General features: G+C 39.1%; 1 protein-coding gene across 5 annotated transcripts in view; it reads right to left on the bottom strand.

The window, feature by feature from the left end:
• Tmtc1 (transmembrane O-mannosyltransferase targeting cadherins 1) overlaps window positions 1–19,322 on the bottom strand; it is a 254,647-nt gene that overhangs the window by 204,126 nt on the left and 31,199 nt on the right. For all 5 annotated transcript variants that reach the window (XM_040280843.2, XM_021719896.3, XM_040280846.2 and 2 more), the window contains exon 5: window positions 16,299–16,502. In XM_040280843.2, the coding sequence (XP_040136777.2) occupies window positions 16,299–16,502 (204 nt within the window). The remainder of the gene's footprint in view (window positions 1–16,298; window positions 16,503–19,322) is intronic.

The following is a 19,322-nucleotide window of genomic DNA, read 5'->3' as shown; positions in this document are numbered from 1 at the left end:
ACTTTAAACTGTTTACTTACTGTTCTTTAAAGACCAGCATCCAACACCTCACTGGGAAAAATAACTTGCTTCTGATAGTACTGCTTGTGTGTCTGTACCTTTCATAATACAATGGTCTTCTGTTCTTTTTTCCTTTGCCCAGGTACAGAATGTGCCCTAAAATGTATGTTGGGGCCTTGGCTTTTTCACTGAGCAGACAAAAGGTATATATTTAAACTATGACCCCTTCTTTCCCTAATGAAATGTTGCCTTTTTTCTCTCTTGTTTTGATGTGTCTCTTAAACATCAGGAAAATACAAGTCTGACATCCACAGGGAGGATTTATTTCTTCTGAGACACTTTTCTGAATTTGCCTCTTTAGTAAGGCATTGCATGCCTTTACCAACCTGAGGAAGGACTGGCATGCTCCAATTTTTTCAAGTGGGATATAAGAAATGCAATAATTTCTCATGTGGATGAACCTCTGTCCCCTTCCCAGGACACCAGTCCATGCTTCCTTCTGCATTTCCTAACGTTGGACATACCCTTCCTTTGGGCTGCCATGGTAAGCAGATGGGTGACCTGTATAAATAAGTTATTTTGACAGCTTTACAAACCAAACAGATTATATATTTGAACAAAATGCTTTCAGAATGTACCACATTTCCCATGTGCTTAATACTGGTCTGCCACAAGCAATTGTTCACAAAACTTTTTTTTTTTTTTTTTTCACAATATCACTCCCTTTTACCCTAGTTTCAGTGACTAATATTTTGGACTTCTTATTTTCTTTTTTTGTGTTTTAGAACAGAAGTCATCATGGTAGATATTTCTTGGAGGCATGAATCCTTCTGCCTCAAGATATTTCTTGCCACTTTAAACTGTACTGTGATTAAGAGGATTGCCTGGGACCTCTGGGGCTGTTCCAACTCTGTGTAAACATAGTCAGAACATAATCTGGTGGATCTGTTCTGTGAACTGTGCTTCATGACAGTATTTGGCTTCTGTCATAAACATTAGCCTCTTGCAGGTTAAAAATGTCTAATAGTTTTAAACAACCAATCACATACCAACTGTGATCTCATTCACCTCAAGAACCAAACTGACCTGGATTGGTCAGGCAGAGATAAAACTTATGACAGAAGAAAAGAGTAACACCTGCTCAGAAAGCTGAACCCTCTGAAGGCATCTAACCCCTCCGTGTTCTTCAGAAAGGTGCTATCCTTAACTGACAACTTAGTCATTTACTGAAGGTCTGAGATTTCCCATCAAACTCAGCCTTCTCCTACAGTGAATTGATTTTAAAAGCAAAGACTCAGGATTTGGGCTACAAGAGATGTGATTTCCCATTCTCCATTATTAGCTGAATTTTTGCAGGGCAAGTGTCCCCCTGTGTTTCCATTACTGAATCTGTAAAATCTGGATAATAATGGTGCCCAACACTTGGAGCTGTTATAAGAATAAGTAAATTAATGTATGTAAAATGTTTAAAACAGCATGCAAAAATAGTAAATAGTCAATTTTAGCTATTATTACAAATTATGCTCAATATATTCTGGGGGTCACTTAATGGAATTCATTATTATATCCAATAAGAGAACTATTACCTCATCTTCTAGTAGATGTTTAATGAATACTTATGAAAATACACTCACTGAGGTAATGAGATTTTATAAAACTAGCATAAAAGTCAGTGGACATGGAAGAAAGTTGACTACACTTGTAACTTAGGGCAAAAAAAAAAAAACAAAAAACAACCCTCCCAAGGTGAGGTGAGCATAGCTAAGAGTCACTTTTGGCTCAGATGGATGCAGGACCAGGAGGTCAGCAGAGACATATCCACCTCTCCCTGGCTGAGCGCCCACTGGGCAGCAGGTGACAAGAAAGCAAGAGAAAAAAAGACAAATCTCTGATACTCATACAATTTAGAGTTTTCCCAGACTAGATTTCTCTGTGTTATCCCAGATTCAAAGAGACCCCGCAGCTCTGTTTCAGCCTATAGTGGGTTAAGGAGGTCAAGACAAGAAGAAACCTCAAGATTACCCTGGTTATCTTTTCTTCCTGCCATGTAGATATTCTAATTCATTTCCCAGGTGGAAATCAATCATGTGACCAGATTAACCAGAGGGGGAAGCACAGTTTATGTGGGATAAATATAGTGTCAGAGAGCAGCCTCCCTCTGGAAACCCCAGGACAGGACTACTCCCAGGAGACACCAAGGGAAAGAGACCAGCAGCAATCTCTAGGTAGACAGGCCTCTAGCTGTACCAGTTCTGCTTCATTCCTCAAGGAAAGCAAAAAAATATCTGACTAAAAGGGAACATGGATTTATTTTTCATATTCTTCCTCAATATTTTTAATTTCTTAGGCCAAAGGAAATCAATAAAAACAGAAAAGCAATCATTTCCTGAGTATGATTGCTTTCTCTTAAAAAAACAAAAATAAAAAACTAATGACATGCTAGTATACCAAAGAAAAAACTGCTTTGGCTTTTAGAAATATGCATTAACTTTGAACCATAAAGTAACACACACACACACACACACACACACACACACACACACACATACAACCACACAATCACTCAGAAATGTCACACATAGAAAGTTTCACAGCAAAGCAGCACAACCTTCCAACATGAAACCCAGTAGGTACCATTCAGAGGCCCAGGACTGTATCCACATCATTGAATAGCTACTGCACTGCTGCTTTACAGAGCTTTCTAAGAACCGTATTTAACAACACCCTACAGATGAAATGTGACACATCCCTTTCACCTTAAGGTAAAGAATGTCTTACTTATGAAAAAATGCTCACTATCGCTAGCAGTCAGAGAAATGCAAATCAAAACCACCCTAAGATACCATCTCACTCCTGTAAGATTGGTAGCCATTATGAAGTCAAACAACAACAAGTGATGACGAGGATGTGGGGAAAAGGGTACACTTGTTCATTATTGGTGGGACTGCAAATTGGTGCAGCCAATTTGGAAAGCAGTATGGAGATTTCTTGGAAAGCTGGGAATGGAACCACCATTTGACCCAGCTATTCCCCTTCTCGGTCTATTCCCTAAAGACCTAAAAAGAGCATGCCACAGGGACACTGCTACATCGATGTTCATAGCAGCACAATTCACAATAGCAAGACTGTGGAACCAACCTAGATGCCCTTCAATAGATGAATGGATAAAAAAAATGTGACATTTATACACAATGGAGTATTATTCTGCATTAAAAAAATGACAAAATCATAGAATTTGGAGGGAAATGGATGGCATTAGAGAGGATTATGCTAAGTGAAGCCAGCCAATCCCTAAAAAACAAATGCCAAATGTCTTCTTTGATATAAGGAGAGTAACTAAGAACAGAGTAGGGATGAAGAGCATGAGAAGAAGATTAACATTAAACAGGGGTGAGAGGTGGGAGGAAAAGGGAGAGAGAAGGGAAATTGCATGGAAATGGAAGGAGACCCTCAGGGTTATACAAAATTACATACAATAGGAAGTGAGGGGAAAGGGAAAAATAATACAAGGGGAAGAAATGAATTACAGTAGAGGGGGTAGAGAGAGAAGAGGGGAGGGGAGGGGAGGGGAGGGGGGATAGTAGAGGATAGGAAAGGCAGCAGAATACAACAGACACTAGGATGGCAATATGTAAATCAATGGAAGTGTAACTGATGTGATTCTGCAAGCTGTATACGGGGTAAAAATGGGAGTTCATAACCCACTTGAATCAAAGTGTGAAATATGATATATCAAGAAATATGTAATGTTTTGAACAACCAACAATAAAAATAAAACAATAGCAAAAAAAAAAAAAAAGTGCTGAGCCAGGTACACCGAACAGAGAAGCCCACTCACCTGCAGCAGGAGGATTACAAGTCTGACAGCCAAGCAGAGCGCCAGCACCTGTTTTAGTCAGTTTTTTTCGCTGCTGTGACTAAAAGGACCTGACCAGAACAATTGTAGGGAAGGAAAAGTTTATTTGAGGGCTGTTTCAGGGATCTTAGTACATAGAAGGCTGGCTCCATTCCTCAGGGTTCAACATGAGGCTAAACATCATGGCAGGAGAGGGTGGCAGAGGGAAGCAGCTCACATCACGGTGATCAGGAAACAGAGAGAGACTCCACTCTCCAGATACAAAATATATACCCCATCAGATATTAATTCACTGATTGGGTTAAGACTCTTTCAACCTAATCACTTCTCCTCTGAACCTTCCTGCACTGTCTCATAAGTGAGCTTTTGGGGGGCACCTCGCTTCCAAACCATAACAGCACCCAGTGGGTAAAAGCCACTTGGACCCCAAAAGAGTCAGTCAGTGACACAGGGAACAGATAGGATATTTCTGCTTTCCCCACAACAGGCCTTTCTAGAAGTTGCTCATAAATCCTTCCTGAAAAATACTGTAAAAGGCTTGACCTCCATATCCTGGGAGTTCTGTCCAGTGCATCAGATGAATGTGGGTTCTAATCTATACAAATTATGCAACTTTCTGAGCTCTATCTTTCAAGTGTGTAAATGGGGTGGAAGACCTACTTCCCAAGGACATGGTGACAGTGAAAGAGCTGATTCATACTTGCCTCCTGACATTCCATACTGGCTCCCTTTCATCTCTCAATGGGAGACAGACAATGATAACAAACCCTAAACTTTCAAGACATGCAAAAGTAGCAACACAGATATATTAAACCGGTGGCTCAACTGCAGAATGACTAGACATCTCCAGATAAGTGTGCAATAATAAGTGCCAATTGTGTTACTTTACCTGATTCATGTCATTTATAATAATTATTAGTTATTTTAGTGATCTGGGAATCAGTCAATTCAAATTTTTACTGCTACTAAGTAAAAAATCTCAGACCTAGGGGCCGGGGATGTGGCTCAAGCGGTAGCGCGCTCGCCTGGCATGCGTGCGGCCCGGGTTCGATCCTCAGCACCACATACCAACAAAGATGTTGTGTCCGTCAAGAACTAAAAAATAAATATTAAAAATTCTCTCTCTCTCTCTCTCTCTCTCTCTCTCTCTCTCTCTCTCTCTCTCTCTCTCTCTCTCTTTAAAAAAAAATGTTTAAAAAAAAATTAAAAAAAAAAAAAATCTCAGACCTAAAGCCCCTCTGTGTGACTCCCAGGATCCAGGTACCCAACCACTGAGCACACTACCACTTCACTGTCATTAAAGGTAAACAAGGAGGGAAACTGTACAATCACTTTTGGAGAAAATTGCATCCTAGGGTGCTTTGAATCAACATAACTATTTTCCTTGTGTGAACATTAAACTGTTTATTACTATTTATATTCTAGGACTCAGAATGTGAGATACAGACTTGGTCAGAATTTATGTTGGCCAAAGTCAATTCCTGAAAGTTCATAGCTGTTTTCTGATGTTGAGCCACACTTACTGCACCACTTAGGAAAATGTAGTCAATATTAGGTTACAGAGCTTCCAATCGATCAAGCCAGAAAAAGACATTTACTTTGCATCTGCTCATTTTCTTTGCCATGTAGAAAAGTAATCTGTTCCAGTACAAAACATAACAGCTGCTTGGACACAATACACACAAGAAGAAATGATTATTTTAATCAGAAACTGGAAATCAAAATTATAAACTTAGCATACTGAATGAATAATAGGAAGGTATTAGCAATCCTGTGAGGTTGCAATTATTTTCTATTTCTTTTTTCCTGGAAGACAATTGTAAATTGAGAAAGCTTAAATCAATTAGCAGATGTGGATAAATGACATGGTTTCTCCATGTAGAGGGCTAAGAAAACACACGCTTGAGGGTCCTGTTAAAGGACCCTCAACAGGAGTTACCAGGTTGGCTAAAATAACATCTCCTGTCATATTTCTTAAATATGAAAACTACAAAATTATGAAACTATAAAAAGGGATAAAGAAAAGTCTATAGGGCTTGGGTTGTGGCTCTGGGCTACGGTTGTGGCTCAGTGGTAGAGCACTCACCTAGCATGTGCAAGGCCCTGGGTTCAATCCTCAGCACCACATAAAAATAAATAAAATAAAGATATTGTGTCCAACTACAAAAAGTAAATATTAAAAAAAGAAACATCTATATAAAAGACCATCTGAACAGAAAATACTGAGCTTTCACAAATATGCAGGATTCAATTATGGTAAAAATCTCAGAACTCCCATTATGTCACTCTCAAAAACAAAACAGTACCAAATGGTTTGAATTTTCTAATTATCACACTTAAATAATATGCTCCATCTGGCCTTGTGAGCAGACTTTCCCACAGAGGAATCTAAATCAGATAAGCATGCCACTGCACTGTTGCCCTTCCTCTATAGGATCAAAGTCCCTTGGCATGACTCCCAGCCTCCTCTACCACAGGACTCCTGCTGGCTTCCCCAGTCTCATCTCCCACCACTCATGTCCTGAGCTGCTGTAGTTGCATACACTCACATACATGCACACATGTGTGCACACTCAAGCTCTGCTATCACATACTTCTGTGTCTTTGCTCCTGCTGGGTTCTCTGCCTGCAGATGGTTCTACCTCTTTCATCTATGAAGGCTCAGTCTGAGCCAAAGTTACCAGGTTGGCTAAAATAACATCTCCTGTATATCCCATAATTCTCTCATTGCATTTGCCAGAGAAATTATCCTTTTATTTGTATGATTCCCCTACCCTTCAGATGTAAGCTAATCCATGCTGGGCCAATAAGAATCTCTTATTGAGAATTTGGAGTGAGGACACAGCAACTCTAGTTCACCTCTTACAGAGAACTGAACTCAGTGGCTGTATGAAGCTAGAGTTGAGACAGTTCTGCACTTGTCAAATTAACCCCATCTTTTAAAAGAGGAGAAAAGGAAAACAATATAAATTTCAATTTTTTTCAAAAGCAGAAGAGAGATTATGAAGACTATGAAGCCCTTAAGAGACCAAAAAAAAAAAAAAAAAGTAAATGTGTCAACTTAGCTAGTTCTGAGACCAGAAACCGGCCTCATTATACACCTGTGGGTGATAGAGATGTCGGTATGTCCTACCAATAAATAACCCAAATTGCTTAACCAAGTTTTATTTATAAATTTCTGGGCTTAGGAATAAATGATCCTTAAAAAATTTGTATATCATAACTGTTTAATAAATGTTAATTAAATGTATCAATGAACTTCCTTTTAAGAATCAACAAGAGTCAGTTTGTAAATGTACACTTTTGACAACCTCTGGTATAATCTGGCTGAAAACAACATGCATTTAATCTTAATAAATATTGACATTTTCCATCAATATAATTTGACCTAAGTTCCAAGCACTTAGGCAGTCAAGAATCCAGGATGGAAAAGGAAAAGGGAAAAATGACATACTAGCAAAATGTCCTCCACAGTCTGCTTAGTGTCTCATGAGAACCTGTCATTACAATATCTCATTTTAGAGTCAACCTCAAACCTCCAACTCCCACACAACTTCCAACTGCACGAATGCCAATGGATTATGGCAATTAAACAAGAAGAGGAAACATGACAGAGCAGTTTCATGCACGTTTGAAAAAAAAGATCATAGACAAAGTATCAAGTGACATGAAACCACCCTCCCTTGTCTCCCCTGTATTATTTCACAGATAAGAAAAACCAAGATCCAGGGAGGTAAATAACTGGTCCAAGAACTACAACTTAGAAGCCAAGTAAAACCCAGTTTTCCATCAGCTGGGCTCCTCTCCATTCTGTTTTCTCCTTTCTTTATCTCCAGGGCAAGCCAGGAAAAAGCTATTCTCTTCCAAAAACAAGCAAACAAAAAAGAAAAACAAAAACTAATCAGCAATGCTGCATTATTCGAGTTCTTCATAAACAACAAGGGAGGAGCAATAATGAGCAATAATGAGAGTTTAAGAACATTCTGTTCTCTTAGTCTTCAACCATAATCACACTGCTATTGTCTGCTTCTAAATGCTGGAGATTGGCTGCCAATCTCCACATATCTGAAAGGTTTACCTGTCCTTTGCAGCTGTAAAGAAGGGAAAAATGTACTACTTCTCCTCAACTTTGCATGACAACCCAAACTACTGTTTTATAATTAAAGAGACTGCTTTTTTTAATCAAAGCTTTTTTCATCATAATTGCAGTAGGGATCATTATTCCTTTTACAAAGTCACATTCCTTTCACAGTCACAAAGAAAAATCACTTAACAGAGCCAAATGCAAAGTATGAAAATTTGACTGTCAGGAACAAAACACTCTAGCACTCAAACACTGAAATACAACAGTTATTCATTACCTACTCAGGGCATGTGCAGCTCTTAGCATAAAACACGAACAACTCCTTCCCTCCATGTCATTCTGAGTTGTCTGAGGTTAGTGGGTTTTATTTATTTTATTTTTGCCAATTATGATATGTTAATTGCCTTCATCCCCTGAAAATCCATACTTATGTTTCCTTTAAACATTTGACCAATATTGTATAGGTTAAGTCATTGAAGGGCAAATCTTGAATGCTGGACCCCTCATGGGAACAGTAGCTTAGGGTGATTTCAAAATCAATAGCATTTCTAGCTTATGAAGTAATAAAGACTATGGTTTGAATACTATAAATAGCATTAAAAATGCATTAATCTGTAACATGAAATATATCTTTCTATATGGTTATAAGATTATCTGTCTGAAATGCTACTAAAATAAGTCTTCATTACTTTATTGTTTCAAACTAATGAGTTATTTATAAAGTGATGCTTTATATGATAGTCATTCAAAATACATAAAAAAAATTTCATTAAAAAGAAGTCAACAGTCTCAGAAGCAAAGAATAGCTATGAATTTGGGGACAACTAATAATGAGGATGGCATTCATCAGTTCAGGATACTGATCACAGGCACTCTATTACCTTGCCACACTTTGATGGACTTTCCATCATTGCCAAAGGAATGCTTTCCATTTATAATCTATTTTCCTCTAAAATATTGTAAACTCATAAAAGGAAATTAACCAAACCCTATAAACAAGTCTAATGGAGGCTATACAACTCTCCATCATAAATACAGCAAAAACAGGGGGAGGGGTTATGAAGGAAAACAATTTCTAAATAATTCTTCCACAGTGTCTTCTGCATAAAATAAACATGGGGGAAAGGGGTTAAATCTCAAAATTTATGAAAACTCACAATTTAAAGCTATTATAAGTTCTTTTCACATATTAACTCATTTGCATTAACTCATTTGTTTGTCACCATAACCCCATGGGGTAGGTACTAGTATTACTGTTTTACATAGGAAGAAGGCAGGATAGAGGGTGAAACAATTTGCAATGCTCATACACCTGGTAAGCAGTGGCACATAATCAGAACCCCAGAACTCTGGTAGAAATCCATGTTATTTACTACTATATAAGCTGCCTATCTCAAAGATTTTTGTAAGAATTAATATTGTAAGGTGTGTGTAACACTTGTTACATGATTCTGGCCATTGGTACGAGCAACCGGGGTACTTGCAGTGTTGATCAGTGTTGATGTAAATCATGATCAGAATGCAAGCTTTGGAACTGTAAGAGAATTTTCAAATCATTTGCACTTCTACAATTCTGTTTTCCTTCTGCTAAAGAAAATGTCCCTCCAAACTCTTCTTGGATTTTTTTAAATGTTTCTCTCAAGCTGTGTATATTATTAAAATCTGCCACATTGAATCTACAATCCGCAAATCTTGATTAAAACGTGTGCCAATTTTCAGGACAACAAACTGGAAATCCCACCAAATTATCTGAAACCACAGTGATCTATTACCCAGCATAGAGTAACATCCTCCTGAAGGAATTATTTATATATTCCCTGAATGTTTACAAGATGAACTCATGCTACTTTTACAGCAATCACTCCACATTCTCAGCAGGTTACCTTGAAAAAGAGGAGGAGAGAAAAAAAAATTAAAGTGGGTGGTAGTGGCATTAACCAAAAGAGCAAAGAAATGCAGCAAACTCCCAACAATACCCTAAGGGCTCTGACTGTTCTGCAAAAGAAAGGAGAGCTGGTTGGTGGCCTTGAATTCACAGCTGTCATCCTCCAAGCAGCACAGACCAGAAGTTGAGGACTCCAGATGGTGTCTGTTGAGGTGATAGAAAAGCAGGAGACTTGAGATCCTGTTCCAAGAGTCTACTGTGACACTGAGGGAATTTCATGCCAACCAGAAATGCCTACATTCTAATAGCTTTCTCTTTCAACATATGTCCCTGTGCATCCTGTTGGAGGCAGATGCCTAAGCTTGATTGCTCTACACTGAGGAAGGAAAACACGGGAGCATCCACTGACTGAAATTCACAGGGGAGTCAAGATTGCCAAGAATCAGTACCCAATCGAGATTAAGCAGAATGAACCAGGAACCAGTAACTGTCAGCAGTTAGAAACTCCACTGACTGCTATTCATAAATTAAAAGGAATTTTGCCTTCGTAGCATGTGATTTATTTGGAAGAAGCTTTTAGTGCTAACTTCTGAATGAAGCCAAGAAATACTTTATTGAAATGATCTGCTCTTCTACTAAGCTCAGTTCAAGAATCAAATCAGAATTCAATAAACTTTTGGATGAACTCGGCAAGGTAATTCTGGCCTTAGCACACACTCTGGGTCTGGTTCAGAAGGAACAGTATCACTCTCAACTAATAGTCAGAATAAAACAAACAAAAAACTTATCTTCACATTCTTTCTCCACCAAAGAAAATGCTTTTCTGCTAAGTTGCATATTTGAGAGAAAAAAAAAAAATGACTAAAGGAACTTGGGAAACCAGCTTGTCTATGTCAACCGACCAAAAAACATAAAACACATACTAATGACACTATCCCAAAAAATTCAGTTACCAATTAAGAAGCCTTGTAACACTAACTGATACACTCAGTTTATTTTTAAAACTAAGTGCTGTATGTATTTTTCAAAATAAATTTCTCAGCATTTCTATTAGTCCTTTAGCAGACATCACCATTTGCTCATCCTTTCCAGTAAAATATTTCCTTCTCCATAAAAGGACAATTGTCTGCAATAACCACTCACTTCCCTCCTCCAGTGCCTTAACATTCCCTGAGCACACCTGCAACCCAGGTACACATTAAGGGTACATATTAATTCTTTGCAAAAGCTATTGTCAACAAATTATGAAAAAGCTTGGGGTCTATATGGGGCAAAGATCAGAACAGGATTTCATTTTGATCTTATGTTTATATGATAGCACCTTGGTCATAAACTGTTCTAACGTTGTTTGGCAATAAACATCTTTAATTATGCCAGTTGGTTTGGTCATCATTATGTAATACAGTCTGAAAGTCATTGCTTTCTTGGGTCTGACAACACCATGCTCCTACCTCCCCCAATTCCATCTAATGACTGAAGGGTTTATACCAATGAAAAACATTGATTCCATGGCAAAATGTGGCCCAGGTGTTTAAACAAAATAGGGATTAAAGAATTTGCATAACCTCTTTAATGTGAATCTAGGTTAATGTCTATGTCCAAGAGGTGCTTGGTATCTATGAGGTGCTTCGTGTTCTTAGCATGAACTGATCACTGAGGTTTACACTTTTCATAAAGAGATTTTAAAGTAAGGGATGGGAGAACTATTAAATAAATATACACTCCATTTTTAAATGTTGGATGCATTTTCTGTGTAGACACATTAGTTGACTCTGCATCTTTTCATACAGTCATTCCATTTATGAAAGCAGGAGCTGAATGAGATTGAAAAATGGCGCATCTGAAATCAATCAATGGCAACAGTGTACAGGGGGGAAGAGGAAGAGAATCCAGTTATTACTCATCAATATTACAGGCTTTTAGCACAGGTTTTTTTTCTTTCCTGTCACCTGCAAATCTCACTTCACTAGCTCCCTGAGCTACTCATAGCCAACGTGAGGCTGTTAATGATGATCTAAAACACTTTTGCCTTCCTCACAGGACCATGAGTGTGTGGCATAAAAGTTCAGAATCCTATCTCAGGAGTTCAATTTGTACAGCATTTCTTACTTTGGGGGGAAAAGTGTGCAATGCAAGGTCTACAGAAATAAAGCATTAAAATAACACTTAAAAGATCAGTTACTCATTTCATCAGTGAAGGTCACACAATATTTATATGCCTCTCCAAGTCCCCTGAATTTAATTACCTTACAATTTCACTATAGTGCCAAACTCTTCTCTAGTCTTAAATCTGTATTGGTTCTTTTATTTGCATCCTTATGTACAAGGTTATTTGTAAGAAAAAAATTTAAGACCTACTAAAGTGAAAATAGAACTATAGTCTGACACACTCCTTGAGAGTAAAAGAAAACAAGCCCATTTTGAAGCAAAAATATAATGATCATCACTCAGTGGAGTTCTATGGGGGCAGGGTTTTGTTTATTTCACTGCTAATTTCTTGGCACTGAAATATAGTTCTTGGCACCAAAAATAATGGCAGGAACAAAGAGTAGGTGCTTAGCAAGTATTGTTGAATGAATGGCTCATAATAGACCTGCAGGGTCACAGAGAAAAAAAGAAACATACAAGAATGCATCATCTTCAATGCCTATAGTGGTCACTGTTATTTACATATTAAATGAATCAAGAATATGAACACAAGATTTTATTTATTTATTTATTCATTCATTCATTCATTCATTCATTCATTCATTCATTCGCTTTTGCAGTGCTGGTGCTGCAACCCAGGGTCCTCATATGAGCTATGCAAGAGCTCTATTACTGAGCCACACCTCCAGCCCAGGATAACATTCAGAATTCACTGAGCTTTCTAATGTGAAAAGGAAAGTGTGTCCATGTATGAATTTGATGTTTTGAACAGGGTGGGATGGGGAGGAATGTTTACATACAAAATATTTCTCTTTTAACACAGAATAATTCAGTAAAAGGTAGTATCAACTAAATGCCATGTGATTCCAGAGTATATATGCTCAGTTAAAGATTTTTTCATTATACTTTCTACTTATAGGACAATTACTAAATCACACATTAAAACAGGGAACTAAATAAATAGCTTCCATTAGGATTTCCCTGAGTTTGAATTTTTCCTGTGTTAGATAATTTCTGAAAAAAATAAAAATAAGAAAAAATACTTCACCTGATATTGGTTAGCCCAATTTTTTGTTAGCCCATACCAATGCATGCAACCAAAGTTGCAGAAGTTCAACCAAAAAACGAAACTCCCATACAAACTCATTCCCTGAAGGCTCATCACTTGCACAATACATCCTGGGGATCAGAAACCCACATGAGAGTAATAATACAGTATTCACAATACCAAACTAATAATAACAAAACCATGTTGTCTGCTCAGTGGAGGGCCATGGTAGACCAGGAACAGATTTACATGCTTGTGATACACACTACTTTTGATCCTGACAACCAATCTGAGAATAGTGTGCTACATGTAGGCTCACAGAGGTAAAATAACTGGTTCAGAATCAAGTGATAGAGCTATGATTTAAATGCTCTATCTACAGAATCAGAGATGGTGGAATAGGATTGCATCTTTGAACTTTTTCTTGATTTACCTGATCACTTTCTGACAAAGGCATAAGCATACTGTTCAAAAAAATTTTTAATACTAATCACACTTATATCTAAATATGTGGCACTTTCCTTTCCCAAAGAGGAAATCTATGACAACTTTTATTCTCAAGGAGGAGAAATGGTCCTTACCCAGAAACACATTAACTTGGTAAGAGTCTGGCCTATTTCTGGCCGTGCAGTCTACAGCTCTCCACTGCCCTTTTCAAAACAGCCTTGTGCTTAGAGTTGAAAAAATAAAAAGTAACCTACAAAAGCACATCACTAAACTCCATGTGTTAGCACCCAAACTCTCCCCAATTTAAAGGTACCAGCACCAATGTCCAAGCAAATCAAGGTGTCTCATTTGTGGACACATGGATGACTGCAAAAATCGTTCTACCCATGAGAGTTCACCGGGGAACAGCGCCTCGCAGAATGATAGCAGAGTCTGCTTCCACTTCAGAGCTAAGTCCTCAACTGTGAACTTCAGAGTGTGGCAAGAGGCAAAGCGCAGGTGTAGGAGTCAGGAAGCCTTGGTTCTAATCCCATATTCAAAATATCTCCTAAAGTCACCACATTCTTTTATCTCATTCTCTGTCACCTTCAGTCAAGATCCTTTCTTTCCTCGCCCAGCCATATAAAGCCTCCTAAGCCTTTTCCTTTCTTTACTCTTGCCTTCCAAACACCATGCACCACAAAGACTCTAGAGAAAACCTTTTGAAAAGAAATGTAATCAGGTCTCTCCACATTTTTAAAATAAAACCTCCAATGTTTTCTGTTATGGTTTGGATCTAGAAATGCCCCTGGAAAAGTTTGTGTTTTGAAAGCAATGGTCCCCATTATAGCACGATTTAGAGGTTAAGCTTTTAGACCACGGTTAAATCATACAGGCTATAACCTCATCAGTGGATTAATTCACTTGATGGATTAATAATCTGAATGGACTACTAGGTGGTAACTGTAGGCAGGTGGAGGTAGATAGAAGAAATTGGTCACAGGGGGCGTGGCATGGACTATATCTTGTCCTGGTTCCTCTGTCTCCCTCTCCCTCTGTTTGCTTCCTAGCTGTCATGAGCTGAAATGGCTTTCTTCCACCATGCCCTTGTGCCATGATGTTTTGTCTCACCTCAAGCACAGGGCAATGGAATCAGCCAAACAAGGCTTTCAAACTAGGAACCAGAATAAACTTTTCCTCTTTTAAGTTGTTCTAGTCCGGTATTTTGGTCACAGCAACTAACAACTAACACATCTTCTGAATGCATCCAGAGTACAACCCACACTTGCTTTTACGACAAATATGGCCTTTTATTTCCTGGGCCCTGCCCACCCCCAACAATATCCCACTTTCTCATCATTCTCAAGCTAAAACTTCTCTACCCAGATCTTTGCAGGGCTGGCTCCTCACCTCATTCAGCATTCAGGAGGCCTTCCCTGACCTGCCAACCAAATTCCCCCAGACCCACCAGTAATTTTCATCACCTCCAGCTTCACGCTCTGCTTAGCATTCACATTGTTCATTCATTGTTGAATGTTGTATGTCTTTCTCTCCAGAAGGAAGGACATACAAAAGCAAGCAGCTAGTTCTCCATATTTGCTAGGACATTTCTGGTGCCTAGAACCTGCCTGACTCATGTCAGACACTCAGTAGACACTAATGAATCCAGCAAGCAAGCAAACACTCAAGCAATGAGTGTTAAAAAATTAAAAATAGCAAAGCAGACTAGGGCTGTAGCTATACAGTAAAGAGCTTGCCAAGCATGGGTAAAGCCCTGGGTTTAGTCCCTAGTAACGAAGGGGGTTGGAGGGATCACCAAAAATGGGAATTATTAAAAACAAAGACCCTGAGAGGATAAAGTTTTAATGGACCACACAGAAAAATAAGAATAGGAATCTAAAGTAGCAAAGTGTTAACAGTATGAATAGAAGTTCCATATGTCCAAATAATTGGGAGGCCATTCAGCTGAGGCTGCTCTAGCACCCTGGACTTTACATAAGCAAACCAAAGCTCAACTTAGAGGAAATGTCAACATGAAACTCTACCTTAACCAATCAGAAATCATCAACTGATCTCTAACGAGGGACTTTCCCCTGGATGATCTAAATAAGGATGCTGCCACACTTTAACCCATCAAATATTTCTCTGCTCTGCTTCTGTATTCGCCCTGTAAAGGTCTCCTCTTCATTCCCCTGCATTAGCACCTCAGACCAGCTGTGGTTTGGACTGGCAATTCACTAATCACTGCTCAAAGAAACCCTTTAAAACTGTGAAATGTCTATATATCTTTTAACAAATGTGTGCTAAATTCTGACTTGCCCATGGTTTTAGCTATTTGTGAAGCAATGTAATTTAGTGAGCACAACTGGGCTGAAAAATACTGCTAATTTTCATGGCTAAGTTAAAACATTCAAAAAAAGAAAGAAAAAGAATAAACATTTCATACTCAATTTTCCTGCATCTTCAAAAACGCTAGAGGAGTCCCCTGGACTTCCTCCCATACTTGGGCTGCACTAACTTCATGGCAAACAAAAAGAGCAGGGAAGAGAGGGGGTAGTGGGAGAGCACCTTCCTCCCCCAGAAAAAAGCAGGTGCCTGTCTTCTGATGGCTGAGGAATCACAGACCACAGGTTATCACCCTGCATCCCCTAGCTATTCCTTTCTCATCCAATCTAATATAGGCTAGGAAGGAAGGGAGGAAGAAGGGAGAGAAGGAAAGGAAAAGGAGGGAAATGTGGAGAGAAGGGGATCTCAAAAAGTTGACTCAATGCTTTAATTTTCCAGCATCACAGGTGGCACTATAAGATACTGGACACTGAAAACATGCACAGCCAAGAAACCAGGCCAGTACCTCATCAGGGACCACACAGCTCGCGGTGACACCGGGAATCCACTGCTCTTGGGTGCTGGTGGAAGTGAGGAATGGCAGCCACCCCATGCTCCCTTGTGAGGGAACCGCTGCTTCCCGTTCTCCCGGTGGGAGTGGGCTGCCAGTGAGGAGGGCTGGGGGCTCCCAGGCTGCTGTAGACTGTGCTGATGGATGACCCCGTTGCTCCTAATTGTACACAGAAGGGAGGGGAAAAAAAGTCAAACGGAATGACCAGGCTGGCAACCAAAACACCTGCACCCTGCTCCAACCCCCAGATCCTACTCCCTAGAAGCAACCATTCCCAAGTCTCTGAACCCTTTGCTTCTGGTAGTTACTACCATATATATATTTTTAAAACATAATTGCATTATTATTTCTTTTAATCAGTTTTACAGCTTATCATGTTGGTTTCCAGAAGATCAGAACTTAGTCCCCCGTAGGTGGTCACCAAGGCACCCACAGACACACACACACACTTCTTTACCCCTCACATTCCAACTATGATCTTCTCATAATATTTGATTTTGGTGGTATTCAGGAATAGACATTATGATGATCTTATCAAATAATGTTCATAGATGGGCCATCTGATGTACTCTTATTACATTTTCTATTATGAATCCTCTGAGATAAAATTCGTAATCACCAGATGGAAAAAAATTTAAAAGTATGATGCTTGCAAATGATGCCGAGAATATGAAACAAAGGTTATTCTCCATGACCGCTATAGTCATTTCACAAGCAATGACTCAGGATGTGACCCAGTGAACATGCTTCTGACCTAGCAGCTCCACTTCAACAGTTGTGCCAGAGAGAAAGCCTCATGTATTTGCACAAGAACACACGTACAAGAATCTCATTGCAGCAGTTTATAAGAGTATAAATGTGGATATCCTGAACTACAAAATTAGAATGATGGCTAAATTATGATAATTAAATATTATAGAGCAGTAAAAATGAATGAAATATAGCTACATACATCAACACTGATGTATCTAAAAAGCCTAATGCTAAATGAAAAACAAAAGTGATATCATTCATGAAAAGTTTCAAAATACTATGACTTGATATTCACTGTGTATATATAAGAAATAATGCCCTAGAAATAAAAAGGGCCAAATTCAGAATTATGTTTATCTTTGCAGAAAGAGGGTAGGAACTGAGGTCAGAGAATGTCATTTTCTACATGTTAGAAATTACATCCTCAGTTAAAAAAAAAAAAAAAAGAAAAGAAAAGCTAACTTTCATGGGTTGAACTTTTCCTTTAAATGTTTCCTCCTAAAGGTGATGTCAAGTAAAAGAAATCCTACTCCATTCATGTAGTCCAAACCAAGGTTTAGGAATAGATTACTCTTCTGAAAGGAAAGTGCTTCCAATATTTACTTCTATGACTCCTTCTTTCTGCTGCTGGATAACACAAGGAAAGACCACCTAGCACCAAGATGCTTATTCTAAATGAGCACATAAAGAGTAAAGAGCGGGCAGACTCCTAAAGACCTGTGCAACTCAGTGCATGTGTGCCTTCTTACAACCTCATGAAATTCTCAAAGAGATTCATGACCCTCCAAATGCTCAGAACCTCTGAGCTGGTGTCAAGAATCTCATGGTGCGTGAGCAGGGACATCCTGCAGTCTCCTAAACCCCTGTCCTGTGCTCTTTCCACAGGGGCAGTGGTGCTCAGAGATCATTTCATGGCTCTAGGGCCACACATCAGATGTGGGTCCAATCCTGGTTGCACTTGGACTGAGTAGCTGTGGGAGGTGCTTTCTGAGCCTGCTTTTTCCTCTGTGAAATGAAGACCACAGTCGCTGAGAACAAATGGTGTGGCACAGAGCCTAGTGCCCAGTCAGCACTCAAGGCACGCAAACTACCCAGGGCCAAGTCTCCTTGTCAAATGCTCCCGTATCCTGCCTACCTCCTTTCATCAATCACCTGTGTAATTGTTTGATGTCTGTCCGCCCAGCAGCCTCTATGCTGTTTGAGGGAAGAAACTCTGTCTTGTTCTCGTTCAGGCACAGAATAAGCTATGGGTTGAATGGGTGGACAAAAGCATGAAGGAAAGAATAAATTCCTCCAATTACATAGTGCTGCTGGGTTTGAGGACTAAAAGTTCCTAAAAAATGTGCTGTGTACACAAATCGAAACTGTGTCATCAGTGTTACTCCTTCCATGGAACCTCAAGCAAGTTAGTATGATGAGGGCAGATTACTAAAGAAAGAAAAGAAACAATTATCCTTTTTGAGAAAAGCTTGGTTCAACAATGACAGGAGGGAAGAGAGAAAGGAAGGCAGTCAACAGAGGGTGGAAGAATCCCAAGACCAGAGGAGATAAGGGCTTTAGTGAGGGCATGCAAACAGCTCTGGACTGGCCTACAGGAGAAGGTGCATCTGTGATCAGTTATTACAGCCCTATGTTGTCAGTGAGGCAAAGCAGGAAGAAGTTTGGAGACAAAGATGAGGTGATGCAAGAAGTGGGAAGCAAGAGGGATCTGTAGGTTGTTCTCCGAAACATGGTGCAGGCAACTGAGATTACTCCCATGAGCTATAAAGGTAGAGGAAAGGCATCCTCGCCTAAGTCAAACAGGTCCTGCAGCTCCCAGTTTTCTTGGTGGGAGCTTGGACAAAGTGATCACTGGGTTCCTTCCTTTTATATGTCTCTGAGATTGCAGAGAGCTAACAGAGAGTGAAACTGTATTTAAATTATCTCCAAGTTCCACGCTCCCAGGCAGAAAGGTGATCAGAATTAAATGACTCACCCCAACCCATTGCCACTCAATAGCATTGCTCATATATTTATGTTAAGAAGTATAAAGAGATAGGGAATGGCACAAAGAAACAGGACTTTTTTTTTTTAATTCTTCATTTGACAAGGCAGAAGAATAAATTAGCCACATTTTTAAAAGTTCGAAAATAAGGGACTTATGATTACTGAAAAATAGCGTCTATGTATAAAGTTAGTAAAGTTAGTAATTATAGATTTGATAGAGGAAGAAAATTATGGTATGTG

This window comes from Ictidomys tridecemlineatus, chromosome 6 (assembly GCF_052094955.1).
Source record: "Ictidomys tridecemlineatus isolate mIctTri1 chromosome 6, mIctTri1.hap1, whole genome shotgun sequence".
Classification (NCBI taxonomy): domain Eukaryota; kingdom Metazoa; phylum Chordata; class Mammalia; order Rodentia; family Sciuridae; genus Ictidomys; species Ictidomys tridecemlineatus.
Note: the sequence above shows the minus strand (reverse complement) of the source record. Positions and strands in the feature narration are given on the sequence as shown.